General features: G+C 34.9%; 1 protein-coding gene across 4 annotated transcripts in view; it reads right to left on the reverse strand.

Moving 5' to 3' along the window:
• COL21A1 (collagen type XXI alpha 1 chain) overlaps positions 1-15,569 on the reverse strand; it is a 174,389-nt gene that overhangs the window by 10,879 nt on the left and 147,941 nt on the right. For all 4 annotated transcript variants that reach the window (XM_070584816.1, XM_070584815.1, XM_070584813.1 and 1 more), the window contains 6 exons: positions 10,334-10,378; positions 8,271-8,324; positions 6,520-6,573; positions 3,518-3,571; positions 1,837-1,908; positions 103-138 (listed from right to left, as the gene is read on the reverse strand). In XM_070584816.1, coding sequence (XP_070440917.1) covers positions 103-138; positions 1,837-1,908; positions 3,518-3,571; positions 6,520-6,573; positions 8,271-8,324; positions 10,334-10,378 — 315 coding nt within the window. The remainder of the gene's footprint in view (positions 1-102; positions 139-1,836; positions 1,909-3,517; positions 3,572-6,519; positions 6,574-8,270; positions 8,325-10,333; positions 10,379-15,569) is intronic.

Consider the following 15,569-nt stretch of genomic DNA (forward strand, 5'->3'; position numbering starts at 1 on the left):
GATATTGATGGTGAAACAGAATGGAGCTGGAAAAGCAATATAAGAAAAAGAACAAAGCCCAGATTTTATTGCCAAGCAAAAAAGGAAAAGCCAGGAACATACCTGAATGCCTTTTTCACCTTGATTTCCTTTGTCCCCCTGCAAAAAGGCAGTTTAATCTAGTATCATAATCTAGTATATTCTGCATTCTTTCAAATAAACATTTTTTTCCTTCCAGAAAAATACATGGTCTCATGCAAATTCCACAACTGCCTTATCTACAGAAGTTGACTCCAACAAAATATTTGGGAAGAGAATAAAACCACATATGTCAAAATGATGTTCTAAATGAACACTTTCTTGTGCTCTTACATTTGAAAGAAAACTTACTAATTCCTATATTACCCGGAAGAAGAAAACTTTTCTATATCAATCACAGTCTGAGGTTTAACAAACAAACTAGAGAGGACTTATTTTGACAAATGTTGTTTTATGAAATCAAACTGTAAATCTTCCATTAAGCTAATAGTAGCTACAAATTTATAGGAAATAGTGAAGTAAAACATAATGTTGAGATGATATTTTAGAAAACATTTGCTTCAAAAATGAACTCTTGAGAGAAAATTCCTATTGGATAATAATGTTTCCTAAAATTTCTCAGCTAGAAGAGACATTTGAGACCAACTAGTTCAATGTCCTCGCCCTTGTTCTTATAGATCAGGGTAGGTAAGCACTTGCCCACAGCTGAACTTGGACATTTGTTTCCAAACTTCTTGTCTACCTCACCACACTATCTGAACAGAGAGAGTACTCTGTTTACAGCAAACAAAATACAGATTTTCTTTTAAACGCCAAGTTTCTGAACAAGGAAATTCTCTAAACCCAAATGTATATTCACAGTTAAGATTTACTTAACTTTCATATGGGTCTAACATCTAATTGCTGCTCTGAGGGTCATCCTTGTGTCAGCAAGTGCTGCCCCCTACTCTTCAGAACAGAAAGGTCAAGGGTCATACTGGGTATGATAATTGGGGGGCCAAGTAGATAATACGTGAGGGATATAAACATGAAATGGTAGAGAACCTGAAACAGCAAGAGAATGATGATGGAGATATAAGTTTGTATCCTTTGCAGAATAAAAGCCAGTGTATTTACTTTTAACCTGAAATGTATATATTTGCAGTGGCATGGACTTCTTTGACAAATGGACAGTCAATTGTTGCTTAAAACCTACAAACAAATAATAACATTTAGACAAATAAAGCTCAGGGTTCCTTTACTTGATGAGAGAGAGAAATAGAGAGAGAGAGAATCCAGTGTTGCTGTCTTATCTTGCCAAAACTTTTTATATGAGTATATGTGATTTGAAATTTAAACTCCTTAAATTAGTTTTAAATGAACTTCTATGTAATATAATTGTTTCATAGATAGGAACTTCATGGTCAAACATTCTGGTTGTCATTTTTATCCTTTCAGACTTTTGCCCCAGTTTTGATAAAAGTGATATTCACATTTGGGTAAGAGTGCCTGACGTTGAATATTTTTCCTAAAAAATTCTTGACTTACCTGGATTGACTGCAAAACAATCTGAATTTACAGGATATTACTTAATAGTACATTTTTACTCTATGATCTGCATGCCTCATCAAAGGTCCCCCTCTAGAAGACAATACTCATGCAGGGACATGAAAGACGCCACAGCTATTAGCATGGGGTTGAACACATTATACATGCACCAAACATAGGTCAGATTATCACTAAAAGTATAAGCCGTCCTACTATGCTACTTTCACAAAAGGAAAACTTACATGATAGTATCTGATGAAAAGTGAATTCCATCTCCTAAACAACGCATACCTTTTTTCCTTGAATTCCAGGTAAACCCAGGTATCCTGGTTCTCCTGGGGGCCCCACTGCTCCTTGGTCTCCCTAAGTAACAGAAATTACATAAAGATTGCAGACCTACTGTTTCTGTCCCTACATACATCTCAAATTTAAAACTGATGGTTAAAAATTTGTTGACAAGTAGAGTTATTACTACAGAAATAGTAAAGAATGAAGAGTTTACTGGAGTCCCAATAAAACTTCTTATATTTTTTCCTATCTTTGCCGGTTAAGAAATTCTGATAGCATATTTTAAAATTTTATAAATATTTGGCATTTTTACTATATTTTATAACTTAAACAATAAAGTAAATAATAAAGCAGTACGAATAGTAAACAGAGGTGTCTTTTTTAAGTTACTAACACTTTTCCTCCTTGAAACTGCTTCTTCTCATGGTGCTATTTTAAAAAGCTTATTTTATTTTTACAAAACTGGTAAGTAAATGGAAGTAGTAAAAATTATTGAAAATATCATTACCCACTATTTTATTTTGTTATATATTTTGGTTAACCTCTCACAAACACACATACACAACTTAGTTACTAAAATGTGCTATGTATGCATAATTTTATGTCTGTTTTTTTTCTGCTTTATCTCCCCAAATCCCCCTGTACATAGTTGTATATCTTAGTTGTGGGTCCTATATGTCTTTTACTTAAAAAAATATTGTGAAGTTCTTTATACGCCATTAAATGTTTTTAAAACATTTTTAATTACAGAATAATATCCAACTGTATTGATTTACTCTATTTTATTTAATAAAGTTCCTATTGTTAAACATTAGTGTTCACAATTTTTATTCTTATAAACAACATTGGGATGAACATCCTTTTAGTTAAATTGTACTCATATTTATATTTTTCTTTGTACATATGGAATATTATTTTTCTTAGAAGTAAATTCTTGGGCTGTTTTAAGTACAAGAAATATTTCATGAGTTATCTCAACTCAATTTTTCTACTCTCCATCATCTCATAAAAATTTTTTCCTACTTCCAAAAGTCTTAAATAAGAAAGTTCTCTGACAGCGCATAGTAAAGCTGTATTAACAATATTTAGGTTAAAACTGTCAGAGATGGGACATAATGCTGAACATGCTTCTTCCCGTTTTGTTTGATGTCTTACTGTTAGTCTGAAACTCGGTCACATTAACTAAAGACTACTCTCCTTTGCGGAAACTAACTTCTGTTCTCGTTGCTCACTTGTCTAACTCTTGAGCTGTTGAATATTACTCTAGATTTCTGAAGGGTGGAAGAAAATTGAAAATCTCCTTGAAATAAACATCTACCATTGGGTTTGGAGGAAGCTGGTGAAGGCAGCTGTGAGTCCACACGCTGGAAATAAAGTCACAGCATCATCCCCTGTGGGGCCACACGCTGGACCGGAGTACGTTCATATTACACACAACTTGTACACTTCCAGGAAAATCAAGCCAAAGTATTGTTCACGCTTTTATTACCCAAACTGTGATAAAGTATCCAAAAAACATAGAAATTGGCCCACTTTGGCCATCTCCTGTCATGTACCTTAATTTTGTGATATTCGTAATCTCCAATTTCATGTATCTTTTCTTAAAGGGTACAAAATGTTAATCTCAAATATGAGAACTTATAATTCTTTGAAAATACTTCCAAGTGCATCAAATGATAGTTACCTTGAGCCCAGAAGCCCCGGGAATCCCCTGAGGTCCAGGTTCTCCTTTACTGCCCTGTCAAGGCATCAAATCATTTGAATTTTTTTTTTAATGTAGTCACAATACATCTGCTATAGACACTTAGGGGAATATATTTAAAATTTTCACCTTTCCAACTGTTTGAAACATAGACTCGGTACATTAAGCCTACTCATTTAGAAAAACTCTTTCAAGCAAGGATGTGAGTCTGTGTATTTATAAAGGTTTCTAAAAGCACATTTTAAAGTTGGCAGCTCCAAGTAAGGGAAGAGATTCAAGTCTTTAGGGACCAGCGCTAATTAGCTAGGTCTCCATACTGTACAGGCCAGAGCCACATATGTTAACAGCATCCTCTGGGTTGAGAATCTTCACTTTGCCCTGTTCCCCTGTATCAATATGACTGACTTTCAGCGTGCAACTGAAAGAAAGAAAATTAGCTTCAAATGTCCAGCGAAGAGGTATGAATCAGAACACATTTGGTTAACGCTTTTTTTTCAGGATTCCAGCACAGTTCTTTCTAACAGATAGAAACTGGGAGAGGAAGATTGAGCTGACAGAGCCAAGAATGTAAGATAGGAAAAGAGGAGTGGATGTACAAAGAAAGAACACGCCTGCTGGCTAACAAGGAGAGATCATCAAAGGTAGTTCTGGTTTTCAAATATTCTTTGATACCCGAAGACACAACCCAGTCAATATCTGTCAACAGCCCTAATTAAACAGGTCAGTGTGAACACCTAGAAGGGGAGGCAATGATCACCCAGAGCCAAGTTGGGTTCACAAACAAGTAAAGGGAACCAATGTCATTTTCAGCTGTGGAAAGTTTTCTAGGCTGTTCTTGCTGAGAAACAATTGCACCTAACATTTGGATTTCATTAAAGTATTTAGCACATAACAGCATTGTTGAACCATAGAACAATGGTTCCTTAACATTTCTGATTTTACAAGTGATGAAGCTGAAACTCACAGAAGTGAGGAGACTTGTCAGAAGTTAAATGACTTGATTATTTTAACATATTCTAATATCACTTAGATAATATTCTCATAAACTAGAATGTAGTATGGTCAAATAGACTTATAATAATTCAACAGCTATTTTAAAAAGAGGTATTATAATCTGAATTAGAAGTTTTCTAAAGATCTACCACAGAGTTTCAGCCTCATCCCTGTCCTACCTAATACGGCTTTTTGTCCCACCCTAGAGATTCCACCAATGGTATTGAAGGCACTGTCCTCAAACATATAGTTGACAAAACTAGCAGAGATAAGCTAATATAGAAGTCAGTAAACTCTGGCTTATGGGTTAAATTCAGTCCAATGAATATTTTTGTAAACAAAGTTTTTACCCGACCACAGACAAATCCCACACAGTTTATGTTTGTCCCTGGCTGCTTTTTCATTACAATAGCAGAGTTGAGTAGTTGCAATCGAGACTATATAGCCCTCAGAGACTAAAATATCTGCTATTTGGCCCATTGAAGAAAAAGCTTCCAACACTTGAACTAATATACTGCATGAAAAGAAGTTGAAATATTTCATTGAAAAGATTACATTAATAGGTATAATTTTAACATCTTGAATCTATTTTTAACAAAATAATTACACAAGTACAAGATGAAGGGAGCCAAACTTTACAGTAATTCATGTAACAATAAACAAACTGTGATGCTGGAAACAGCCACTTGCCTCCCCAGCAAAATCAGCAGAATCTACTCAAGTGGTGCCTGCCACAAATAAATTGTTCTAAAATCTTTTATGGAAAATCCAGCAGATTTAATTGACCTCCAGCTCAGTGTGAGCCAACAATGTGCAGTGGCTAATTAAAAAAAGCTGATGAAATCTTAGGCTGCATTCTTAAGAATTTGAGCATCTAGAACAACATGGGAGAGTCCATTGTACCCCAGTTATTTAAGGAATAAACGACTACTCTATATCTTCTTACAAAGTGACCTTGAGAAATCATAGTGATTCTCCAATTGGCAAGCCCAGTCACTGAAGGGTTTTATACCAACTCTGTGCATACTTACTACTGCTAGGACACGTAATGCTCCTACACAGGGTGATGGTACACAAGGGTCCACCACTGGTGAAAGGGTAGCTACTTTTCCCTAACCACTGGGCTCCCAAGACATTTTATGCTATCTTTTTCTCTGAGTACTTTAGAAGTTAAAAGTAGAATAGATTAGGTCTTCTACTCATCTACTCATTTTGTATGCCAGGGCAATGGCTAGTTGCAGATTGAATGCTTCTAAAACAGCAATTCCATCATTTCCTTTTGGAAGGTTGTCATAGAATCTACTCATTAAATAATTGAGAATAGTTTCCTGAGTCTAGCCGGAATATACTTGACTTGATCCTCTAATAAACCAAGAAAAAAAAATAATTCTCTTAGCACAGGATTCTATACACTTAGAAAGTGCTCAACCCATGGTATTCAAAGAGTTTCAGTTCTACCTTGAGAATAACCCAACCTGACATCCTAAATATATTTGTCATGCTTGCCTGATTTATTTTTTAACCTGAAAGTAAAGATGTAAAGATAATAGGCTGCCTTATCCACAGTCCTGAGGGAGGAAATGCCTAATAAAACTCACTACAATGCATTTTACAGATAAAAATTCCGAAAACATTCTGCTAAATAAAAATACCAAGAAGAGGACTTGGAAGTTGGTAAAAGTTATCCTCAATCGTAATTACAATGCTCTAGATTGGTGGGTTTGGCATCGGGCTCCATAGAACTCTATGTATTTCTCAGTGGCCCCAAGATGCCCATAAGGGAAGAGGGGGCCAAGCAGTGAGGGATTCTGGACTTTTTCCTGCTTAAACCAGACCTGCTCTATACTAGCCTGTTTGCGATGCTTAGTTTTTCCCTAAGATTTCATTCTTACAAGTGACTGTTGACAGAATTAAAACTACGTTCAAATAAAATCAGAATAGTTAAAACTTTGGCACAAAGTTCTCAACCTTCTTAATTTCATTTTGCTTACCTTAGATCCTGGTGTTCCAGGCTGACCCGGTGAGCCAATACTTCCCATCAAACCCTACATTTTTCAGTGGGAATTTCAAGAGTCATTTAGAGAAGAATACTAAAAATATTAAATCCACTTCCAAGTTACACATTCTCATACTAACCAATCCACTAAAATACACTGCAATACCTGGGAAATTTCCCTGCACACATCCAAATAAAGGATAATAAAGAATCAAACTTGCAAGATAGCACAAAGGCCAACAAAGCCCTTGGAACCTGCTTTTTCGAATAACCTACAAATGGCAAAAAATTACTCAAGAGCTAGTAAAAAAAACATAAACAAAAGTTTATTTTTTCTACACTCTCACTTTCTTCCTTTGGTCATGATAGCTAAGAATTAGGTTTCTTCATAGATGTTACCGTGGTAAACATTATTTACAATTTCTATTTTTTTGAACAATATCTTGAAGGAGTTACAATCTTATAAATTCTCTGAACATAATAATCTCCCTTCAAGTTACAAAATTCCCATATTTTTAACTAACCATATGATTCAAAATAAGACAACGATAACTACTCCAGCAATGAGGACTTGATTTAATTTAGATTCTACTTTAAATACCATTATGTATATTTAAAATACTTGCTTTCTCTTAACCAGGGCAAAGGAAATGTGATGAGCAAAAAAATATTCAATTAATATCATCAGAAAACATAATCCCACTATGGTGATATTTAAAATACCATGTTATGACTACTATGCTTTGCTGTCAATTTAAGATGTTATTACAACTATAAAATGTAAAATATACTAGTTCAGAGCATAGTGTATAAAATATTAGAAATGGTAAATATAGGTATTCTTAAATTTCAATGAAGTTCTAGTCAATACTCTCATTTTCTTCATTTTCAACTTAGATACTGGTTATTAACCAAATTTATTATTTCAATGAACAAATAATTTGCTGGTGATCATGGAAGCAGAGGAAGACCATTCCATTTTAAAGGGAAGAATCTTCTTTTAAACCTCCCTAAAAGGTGAATTCATATTTCATGAACAATATTTTTCTTATTTACCATGACATGCAAAAATTCACCAAATCTTTCACCAAGCCCTGAGTAAAATACGTTTTCACTTACATAATTAAATGAAAAGTCATAAACTGTCAAACATAAAAGTGATGTTTTACTTAAAGAAAAAGGTATTACAGGCAATTTGATTTATAGATTAAAATCAACATCACTTCTTTAATAAACTTAGAAATTTTTTATGGGATCTTGTGCGCACACAGGGTAGGATTTTCAAAATTTCTAATATCAAACTCATATGTCCCTTCTACTCACAAAACTTGCAAAACCGTTTGTTCACTAATTTAGGATTCCTATACTAGTTCTTCTGAATGCATTCTCCCTCATTAGTGTAAGAAATTTGTAATTTTAAAAAAAAACAAATGAACATTCATTGAGTTTTAGAATTTTTATGGTGCTTAGTATTTTTTAACGAATAGCTAGAATGTTTGTTTTCTAGTTTATCTACAATAAGAGTTCTTGATCTTTATTTAGCTGGCAAACTTTTTGAGAATATGAAGAAATCTTGACTCCTCTAGAAAAATGGAGATAAGCATTTTTTCTCATGCAAATGGATGGAATTTGTAGACCCCAAAAATCTCATGGCTGGATCCCCACAGTTTTGTGATCTCCAGAATAAGAACTCTTGGTCATAGTCAGAATGTTTCAAACACCCCGATAGTAATGACATTAACATACAGGTATCCCCGGAGCTCCTTTTTTTCCCACTGGTCCTGGAGGCCCAATTTCTCCCTAAAAATCAAATACAGACCAAATTTAAAATAATAAGTTATCAACTCATTTCAAGGAATTTCCTACCAAAGCATTATGGAAGAAAAAGTCAACACCAATCAGCCCAATCGGTCTACCTTCCATCCCTCTGCTGTAAGACAGGAGCAACAAGGTAGAAAACTCAGGAAGCTAACCCCTTAAACACCTGGGCCTCGGGTCTTTGGAATTACTCATGTCCTAATGAAAATCAGGAGTGACACTTGCCATTCTTTCAATGGAAGACCTAGGAGTTCACACAGAGTTGGTAAGTTGAGACCACAGGGAAAATAAATCAAGGGAAAATTTTCTTATTTATCATAGAATTTAAGAGTTATGATAGTAAAGATAACATAATAAAGAAAAATTAGGGTGCAGAATAAGAGCATTTAGACTTCAGCTTCTAGGACTGTGGCTGACTAGGTGCTCCAAGGGATTCTCTGAAGTCAGAACCAAAAAACCTGGAAATAAAATCCTTTGCAAGAGACTGCTGGTCTTATAGGAAGTAGGAGAAATTTTCAAAGATCCCTCATTTTAATAAAATATATTCTGGGTTGGGGCTATAATTATGAGGATTTTGAACTGTGCAGAAACCTTGCCAGAGGTAGAGATGCAGGAGCCAAGAGGGCTGGAGGTATCTCAGGATCAGCTCTTGGAAACTGAATGTTGGGCCAGCCATGGGAAGAAGGCAGGAATCTTCAATACCTACCATGACCTAGGACTTTCAGAGGCGCCTGAAATGGTACCCATGGCTATCAGCAGGAGGCACCTTTCCATGCCCCAGTTAGGCTGACAGCACTCCCACCAATTGAGATGAAGCAATGAGTTCCCAATCAACAAGAAAGATGAGGCAGCAAGTCACAAGACTGAGAATCAACAGGAATATCAACAAACTGCAGATAATGGAATTGTCGGAAACAGAATCTAAACTATATATGAAATCGCTACAAATTAAAGATGGAATCACGAAAGACTATTAGGTCTGGAAACAGAAGAGACTATCAAGAATAAAAATATGTTATTAAAAATTAGAACTTCTAGAAATGAAAAATATGATTGTTTAATTTTTTTAAAAATCAACTGATGGTTTAAACAGCAGATTAGACAGAGTAAAGGAAAAGTAAGTACACTGGAAAATATATCCAAAAAATTTAACCAGATGTAAGACAGAATTAAGGACATGAAAATAAGAAGCTATTTAGAGATACAGAGGACAAAATTAGGATTAAAGTAAATCTAACTATAATTCCAGAAAGAGTGTACGGAGAAAATGGAATAGAGGTAATATGGCGATAATGGCTGATGTCTTGCAGAATTAATGGAAATAATTCTACAGAGCCAAGAAGCAAAATGAATTCCTACCAGGAAGAACAAAGAGAAATCCATATCTAAATACATCACAGTGAGTTTTAAGAGCAAATAAATTATCTCAAAAGAATCCAAAAGGGAGGGACAGATCACTTACAAAAGGAGGATGAATAGAATAAGAGCGGAATTTTCATGGTTAGCAGTGGGAGCGAGGAGACAATGGAAGAAAATCCTCAACATGTTAAGAGAAAATAATCATCAACCTTGAGTTGTATAGCCTATGAAGATCTCTCTCAAAAGCGAGAGTAAAATAAAGACATTTATAATTAAACAAAAACTGAAAGTTTGTTACCAAGAAATCTGCACTAAAGGAACTTCTGAAGATATAGTTCAGGAAGCAATAAAATTATCCCAAAAGGATGGACTAAGAGCACAAGATAGAAAAGAAAGCAAGTAAAATGGAAAGGTACAAGTAAATCCAAATTAATATTATCTGTATGAAACAGTAACAAAAACTAACTCATAAGCTCAAAATAATAACTTCTGAAATCATATTATATTTGAACAATTCACTGTTGCCATGAATGCGGTAGAAATGTATTCTACGTGAAGACAATGTATTGACTACCTTCCCCTTTTAATAAGCAGCTCCAAGCCCAAATCTTTCCATTTTTGTTTATACTCACCTTTTGTCCCATCAATCCTTGGTTTCCAGGAAATCCTGGAATTCCCTAAAAAGACATAAAATAGATTTTTAATTTAAGAAGTTTTAGAATGTATCGTTAAAGAAGAATCGATCATAACTGGCTTTTTCACTTGTAAATAATGTATAATTTCAAACTTATATCATCCATATTATAGTATGACACTGCTACTTATAATAATATAATTTTGGAAAAGAGAAAATTTATGAGATTCAATATTATATAAACATCTGATATTTAAAGTTTTAAATAAAGCCTTTCAAAAAGAGAAGCTATGAAGATATTAACCTTGGTTCTTCTTTTAGAGCATTATAAGTCATAAAACAAGAGATATTTTGTTTGAACACATTCCTATATTACTTGTAATGAATAACGCAAAAAAAAAAAAGCTGTCAAATGATAGGAGTCCAGATTCAGTACAATAGTTCCAAAGTTGCTCATAGTCTCACAACCTTTATTAAAAACTGATAAAAGTAAATAATTTCCTCCAAACTGAGCCTTGAAACTCCCAAGTTTAGACATCTAACTACTTGTGTAAAAGATGGCAATCTTTCTCCTAACGATTCCCTTGCTGATAAAATCATGAAGAGTATGCAGACCACTGTTTGTGGACAAAGAAATACAGAGAATTCTTTCACATGGCTCAACCCAAATGGACAAGTTCTCTAGCAAGATTCAGAGGAAATTAATGTTAATTCTACACATTTGAGAATAATGTTTGCACACTTACTGATGGAAAAGCAGTTCTGTCAGCCATTCAATGTACTTACCAAAATGAACATTTACTACCCAAAACAAAAAGTAATGGTACTAATCAATTTTTATTTCTTATTCATTTTTCTGAGCTCTTTTCTTGACGACACCTCAGTTGAAACAATTAACATTACATATGTGTACATAAATATATACATACACACACATATACACACATATATATACATATATGTATATTGACTCTGGCAGAAAAGGGAGTTTGAAAGACGAGGAAATTGGGTCTCATCAGTATTTCTCTCAGAGCTCTCTGCATCGCCAGGGCTTTCTAAGAATAGCTGTACTGATAATTCAGGGCGGGTGGTACTGCCACACATAGCTGCCACTATGGATAAGATCAAGTATCTTCTATTCCAGGGAGAGTCTGCTTTTATTTTGACTTTCACATCTTGAGTTTATTAATAAAACTCTGATAAATGTGTTAGCCCTAATTATAGTGCAAGATACAAGTACATAGTTCCAGTTTTAAAATCCAAAATCCAAACTTGAATCATAAATTGGAACTCAATTTGATTCTGTTCAGCTCAGGTCAGTTTGTCATGGTGCTCCGCCCTTTGCAGAGAACAAAAGTTGTATGTGAGCAATGACGATCAACAAGGATCAGGGTCTAGTTGAAAATACAAGCCTTTATAAACATACTAACTAGAGAATAATATAAAACAATATAAATTTTTAAAGTAGTATTATAAAACATGAGCACAGGAGACTCTATAAACACTCTAAAACACAAAGCAAAAGTAAAATAACTGAGTTATGAGCATAAAGAAAATAGAGTGATACAAATTGTATTCTTCTAAGGCAGAAAATACATATTCTCCATGCCATCAATTAAGATCAATAGCGTTCAAAATAACGGCCTCCATGTCAATAGACCATGATTTGGTATGAAACCACTCATAACCTCCTCCCATTCTCACACACACACAAACTCACTATAAGTTTAGATTAAGTTCTAAATTTAAATAAAATCTGTCTGCAAAATCTCATCAGGTGCAGGGCGTTCTATGCTGACGCTGGTGCAGCTGTGTCAGTGCAGTGTCCCTCGGCCCCAAGAATCCCTAAGGGGTTATGCAATTGCCAGAGATACTGTCAGACTCGAGAAGCTGAATTTCTTGTTGCAGAGTCCTTTCTTGCTTAGAGTTTCATCACTATTCAAGTCCCTATGCCCTTACACAATCTGTGATGCTGGGAGGAATTGGCTGCAGATATCCTGACTCTACCCTGTTTCTGAGGACAATCCCAGTGTCAGTAGCACTAGGTCCTGACTCGGGGAAAGCAGAGTTCTGCCCAGGCATTCCTGAGTAGCACCCTGGCCTCCACCTCCCAGGGGTCCATCAGAGTCCCCACAGTTCACAACCTGGATCTGATTTGCCACCGTTTTATCTGAGTAACTGTAATATTGAGCTTGGTCTATATTAAGACATAGTCACAAATCTTACATTTTTTTCAACCTATCAGATATTGAGAGAATTCTGGGGGGATTCCAGGTTAGAGGGAAAAAGTTTCCTTTTCCTATTGTCTGTCCTCTTAAGTTACTAAAAACTAAAATACATTTCATAGATACGAAAAGTCATAATATCTTCTATGTCCAATTATACCAAGAATTATTAAATACTTACTTTATAACTATCAAGCAAAAAAATATAAAACTATATAATATTTAAAAACAAAACGTAAAACTTATTTATAAAAGCAATTCTTGGCAAAACTGATATAACACCATGAGCACCCATGGAATAAAAGACTGGTAAGAGAGAGTTTAACCAGAAGAACTGAAATCACTCAGAGCTATAATAGTTAATAAAATTCTCCTAAATAATATTTTCCCGGGCTCCCAATATGGTTATTGAAATTGACTGAACTTTACCAATTTTACATTAGCAGAAATAGTATTCAAAACCATTTGAAAGTTACCAGTTTGTTGATCCAAAAGTATTTAGTAACAATTACTTCATAAGCAGTATTTTTCCAAGCGAACTATTTTATACTTCACTTTCAGCCTGTGGTTTGGGTTCAGGCAACTATGAAAATGTATAAGTAAAGACAGAAACAAGTATTTTATTTGGTAAGAGTAAATGGACATCTCCACTTCTGCAATTTCAGTTCGGGTTTGAGGAAGAGCAGAAAGTCAATTGGAAAATCCTGCATAATGTTGTGGTGAAAGAATGTTGACATAAAAAATGTTCTAGAAGCTTCTCTGTAACCATTAAACCATTGCTGTGTAACAAAAAAGTCGTTCAGAATAGAAATACATAATTGAAAATAAAGGGTTTGGTCCCTATTTCCTAGAGACCACTTTATAATGAAGGAAATGTGTCCATGATTCATTACTTAGAAAACACAAAATATCATGTTACACTTTCCCACATGCAATGAACGCACATACCTTACCCCTGAAATTAGGGCATCTTGGATCAAATCTGCTTTTGAGTAATGCAATATTTTCAATGTACTAAAAATAGATCTAATTCATTAACGGTATTTTTAAGTCAAAGTTTTCAAGCTTTCTACATAGTGGTAGAGATACTTAATATCATACAGTTATCAAAACATTAGAAGCACATTGTTTTCTTCTATTGTGTCAAGAAGTGATTTTTTCATTCCTAAAGATTCAATGAAGGAAAAGCATGTATGTTGAAAGTATCGTTCTTATTAGCTACAAAGATTACAGTAATTATTAATAAAGAGCCTAGCAGAAGTAGAGTGACAGAGTTCAAAGTTTAGATGCTGGAGTCAGCCAGCCCATTACCTAGGGGCTAATCGACTCCAGGCCAGTTATTTAAACTGTGGAATATCAGCATCCAAATCTCATGCACGGGAAAATAATAGAACCTACCTCAGTGAGTTGGTACCTTGTATCAATCAACTCTCACAGGTGCTTACCTCAGTGCTGGTGCTATAATGAACAAATTTTCACGACTGTCTTTTCACAGCTTTTCCCTGATCTTTGAAAGTTGTGAAATAGATGAAGCCAATTCTCTCCCGTGTCTCAAAATTTGGCTTCTTTCTCTGTTTTGAGGATGTCTTTTTTTTTTTTGGTCGTTCCACCTTGCCTTTCTCTACGCATTTCCAGTTTCCACTATATCCAAGATGACGCTGACACTCTAAGGCTTCCCACTAGGGGGCGCCAACAAGTCGGCATTGCCCCTCCGTCCTTGACCTTTTTGTGTTGGCTGATTTTGATATAGAAAAATACTACAGTGACCTCTCCTTTTTCAACATTTTAAATAAATTTCATCACTACGTTTTTATAAAAATATGACCGAAAGCTCCAAATACATTTAAAGTTGAACCCCACGATGTTTTTCAATCCTTTTTAAATTCCACCCTGATGGACAGATCGTTATGAAAGATGTACAAAAGATTAGTCTGTGGTAAGATAACTCTGAAGAAAAGTCACTCACAATCATAGCTGCCAGACCTCCAAAAAACCAATATACAAGTACTTGCAATAAACCCCTAATAAGGAAATTACGTTTTACTACTCCTTTTAAGACTTTAATACAGTTTTACTACCCCCTTTAATCTTTAAGGGGAAAAAAACACGTAATCTAAGGAACATTGGATGAATTTTTCTCCCTAGCCTACAGACCAGGACCCACATGGGGCTGGACCCAAATTACCCAGAGATAAATCATTTCAATAGAAAATGCTTTGGTAAGTATTTTTGGGCTACTCATGTTTATATACAACAGAAAATGTCACCAGTTTGACATAATAAGCTACAAGAAGAGACCAGGGCTATCACAGGAGAAAACTATCTGGGAGCCCTTTGCAAAATTGCTTCATGTTACTGGCATTTCTTTTCCACACCTAAAGGCATTTTACATTTTTTTAAAGCCAAGAAGATATTCTAAACACTTCTACTGTTGTAAAAGTGTCATTTTCAGGACAAGAGAAAAAAGGCAAATGTTGAGCAAATTAAAAAAGATACCTGTAAACCCAAAGAGGAAGAGGAGGACAGGACTGAGAGAGACTGGGGTACGGTCTCTGCCCCACCACATCACGGGAAAGTCATGTCATCGCCCTGAATCCAAACATCCAGAAAAATAACCTGCCCCTTTATATCAGCAAGTAAAATGAGGTCATGCATGTGCAATACATTAATGAGTTTAAAGGAACATATACATACAGACATATGTAAAACTGAAACCATTCCATTTGAAAGAAAGTTCCAAAATAATACCAGAGTTGTTCTAAAATGAGCTCTAATCCTCTGAAAACCTAAAAAGTGCAGACCATACTTTTTGGGTACATGGAATGTCACTGTCCAGCTCAAAACAAATTGTGGTGAATTTCTCATTAAGGAGAAAACTGAAAGTGGACTTTTCAAAGACCCTTCTGAGTTGCTGAGTAGAAGTTACCCATCATTTTCCAGAAAAATCTGAAAATTGCATTAGTTTTTTTAAAAATTTCATATACGATAGAAGTCACCAAAGGAAAATAT

This window comes from Equus przewalskii, chromosome 19 (assembly GCF_037783145.1).
Source record: "Equus przewalskii isolate Varuska chromosome 19, EquPr2, whole genome shotgun sequence".
NCBI lineage: Eukaryota > Metazoa > Chordata > Mammalia > Perissodactyla > Equidae > Equus > Equus przewalskii.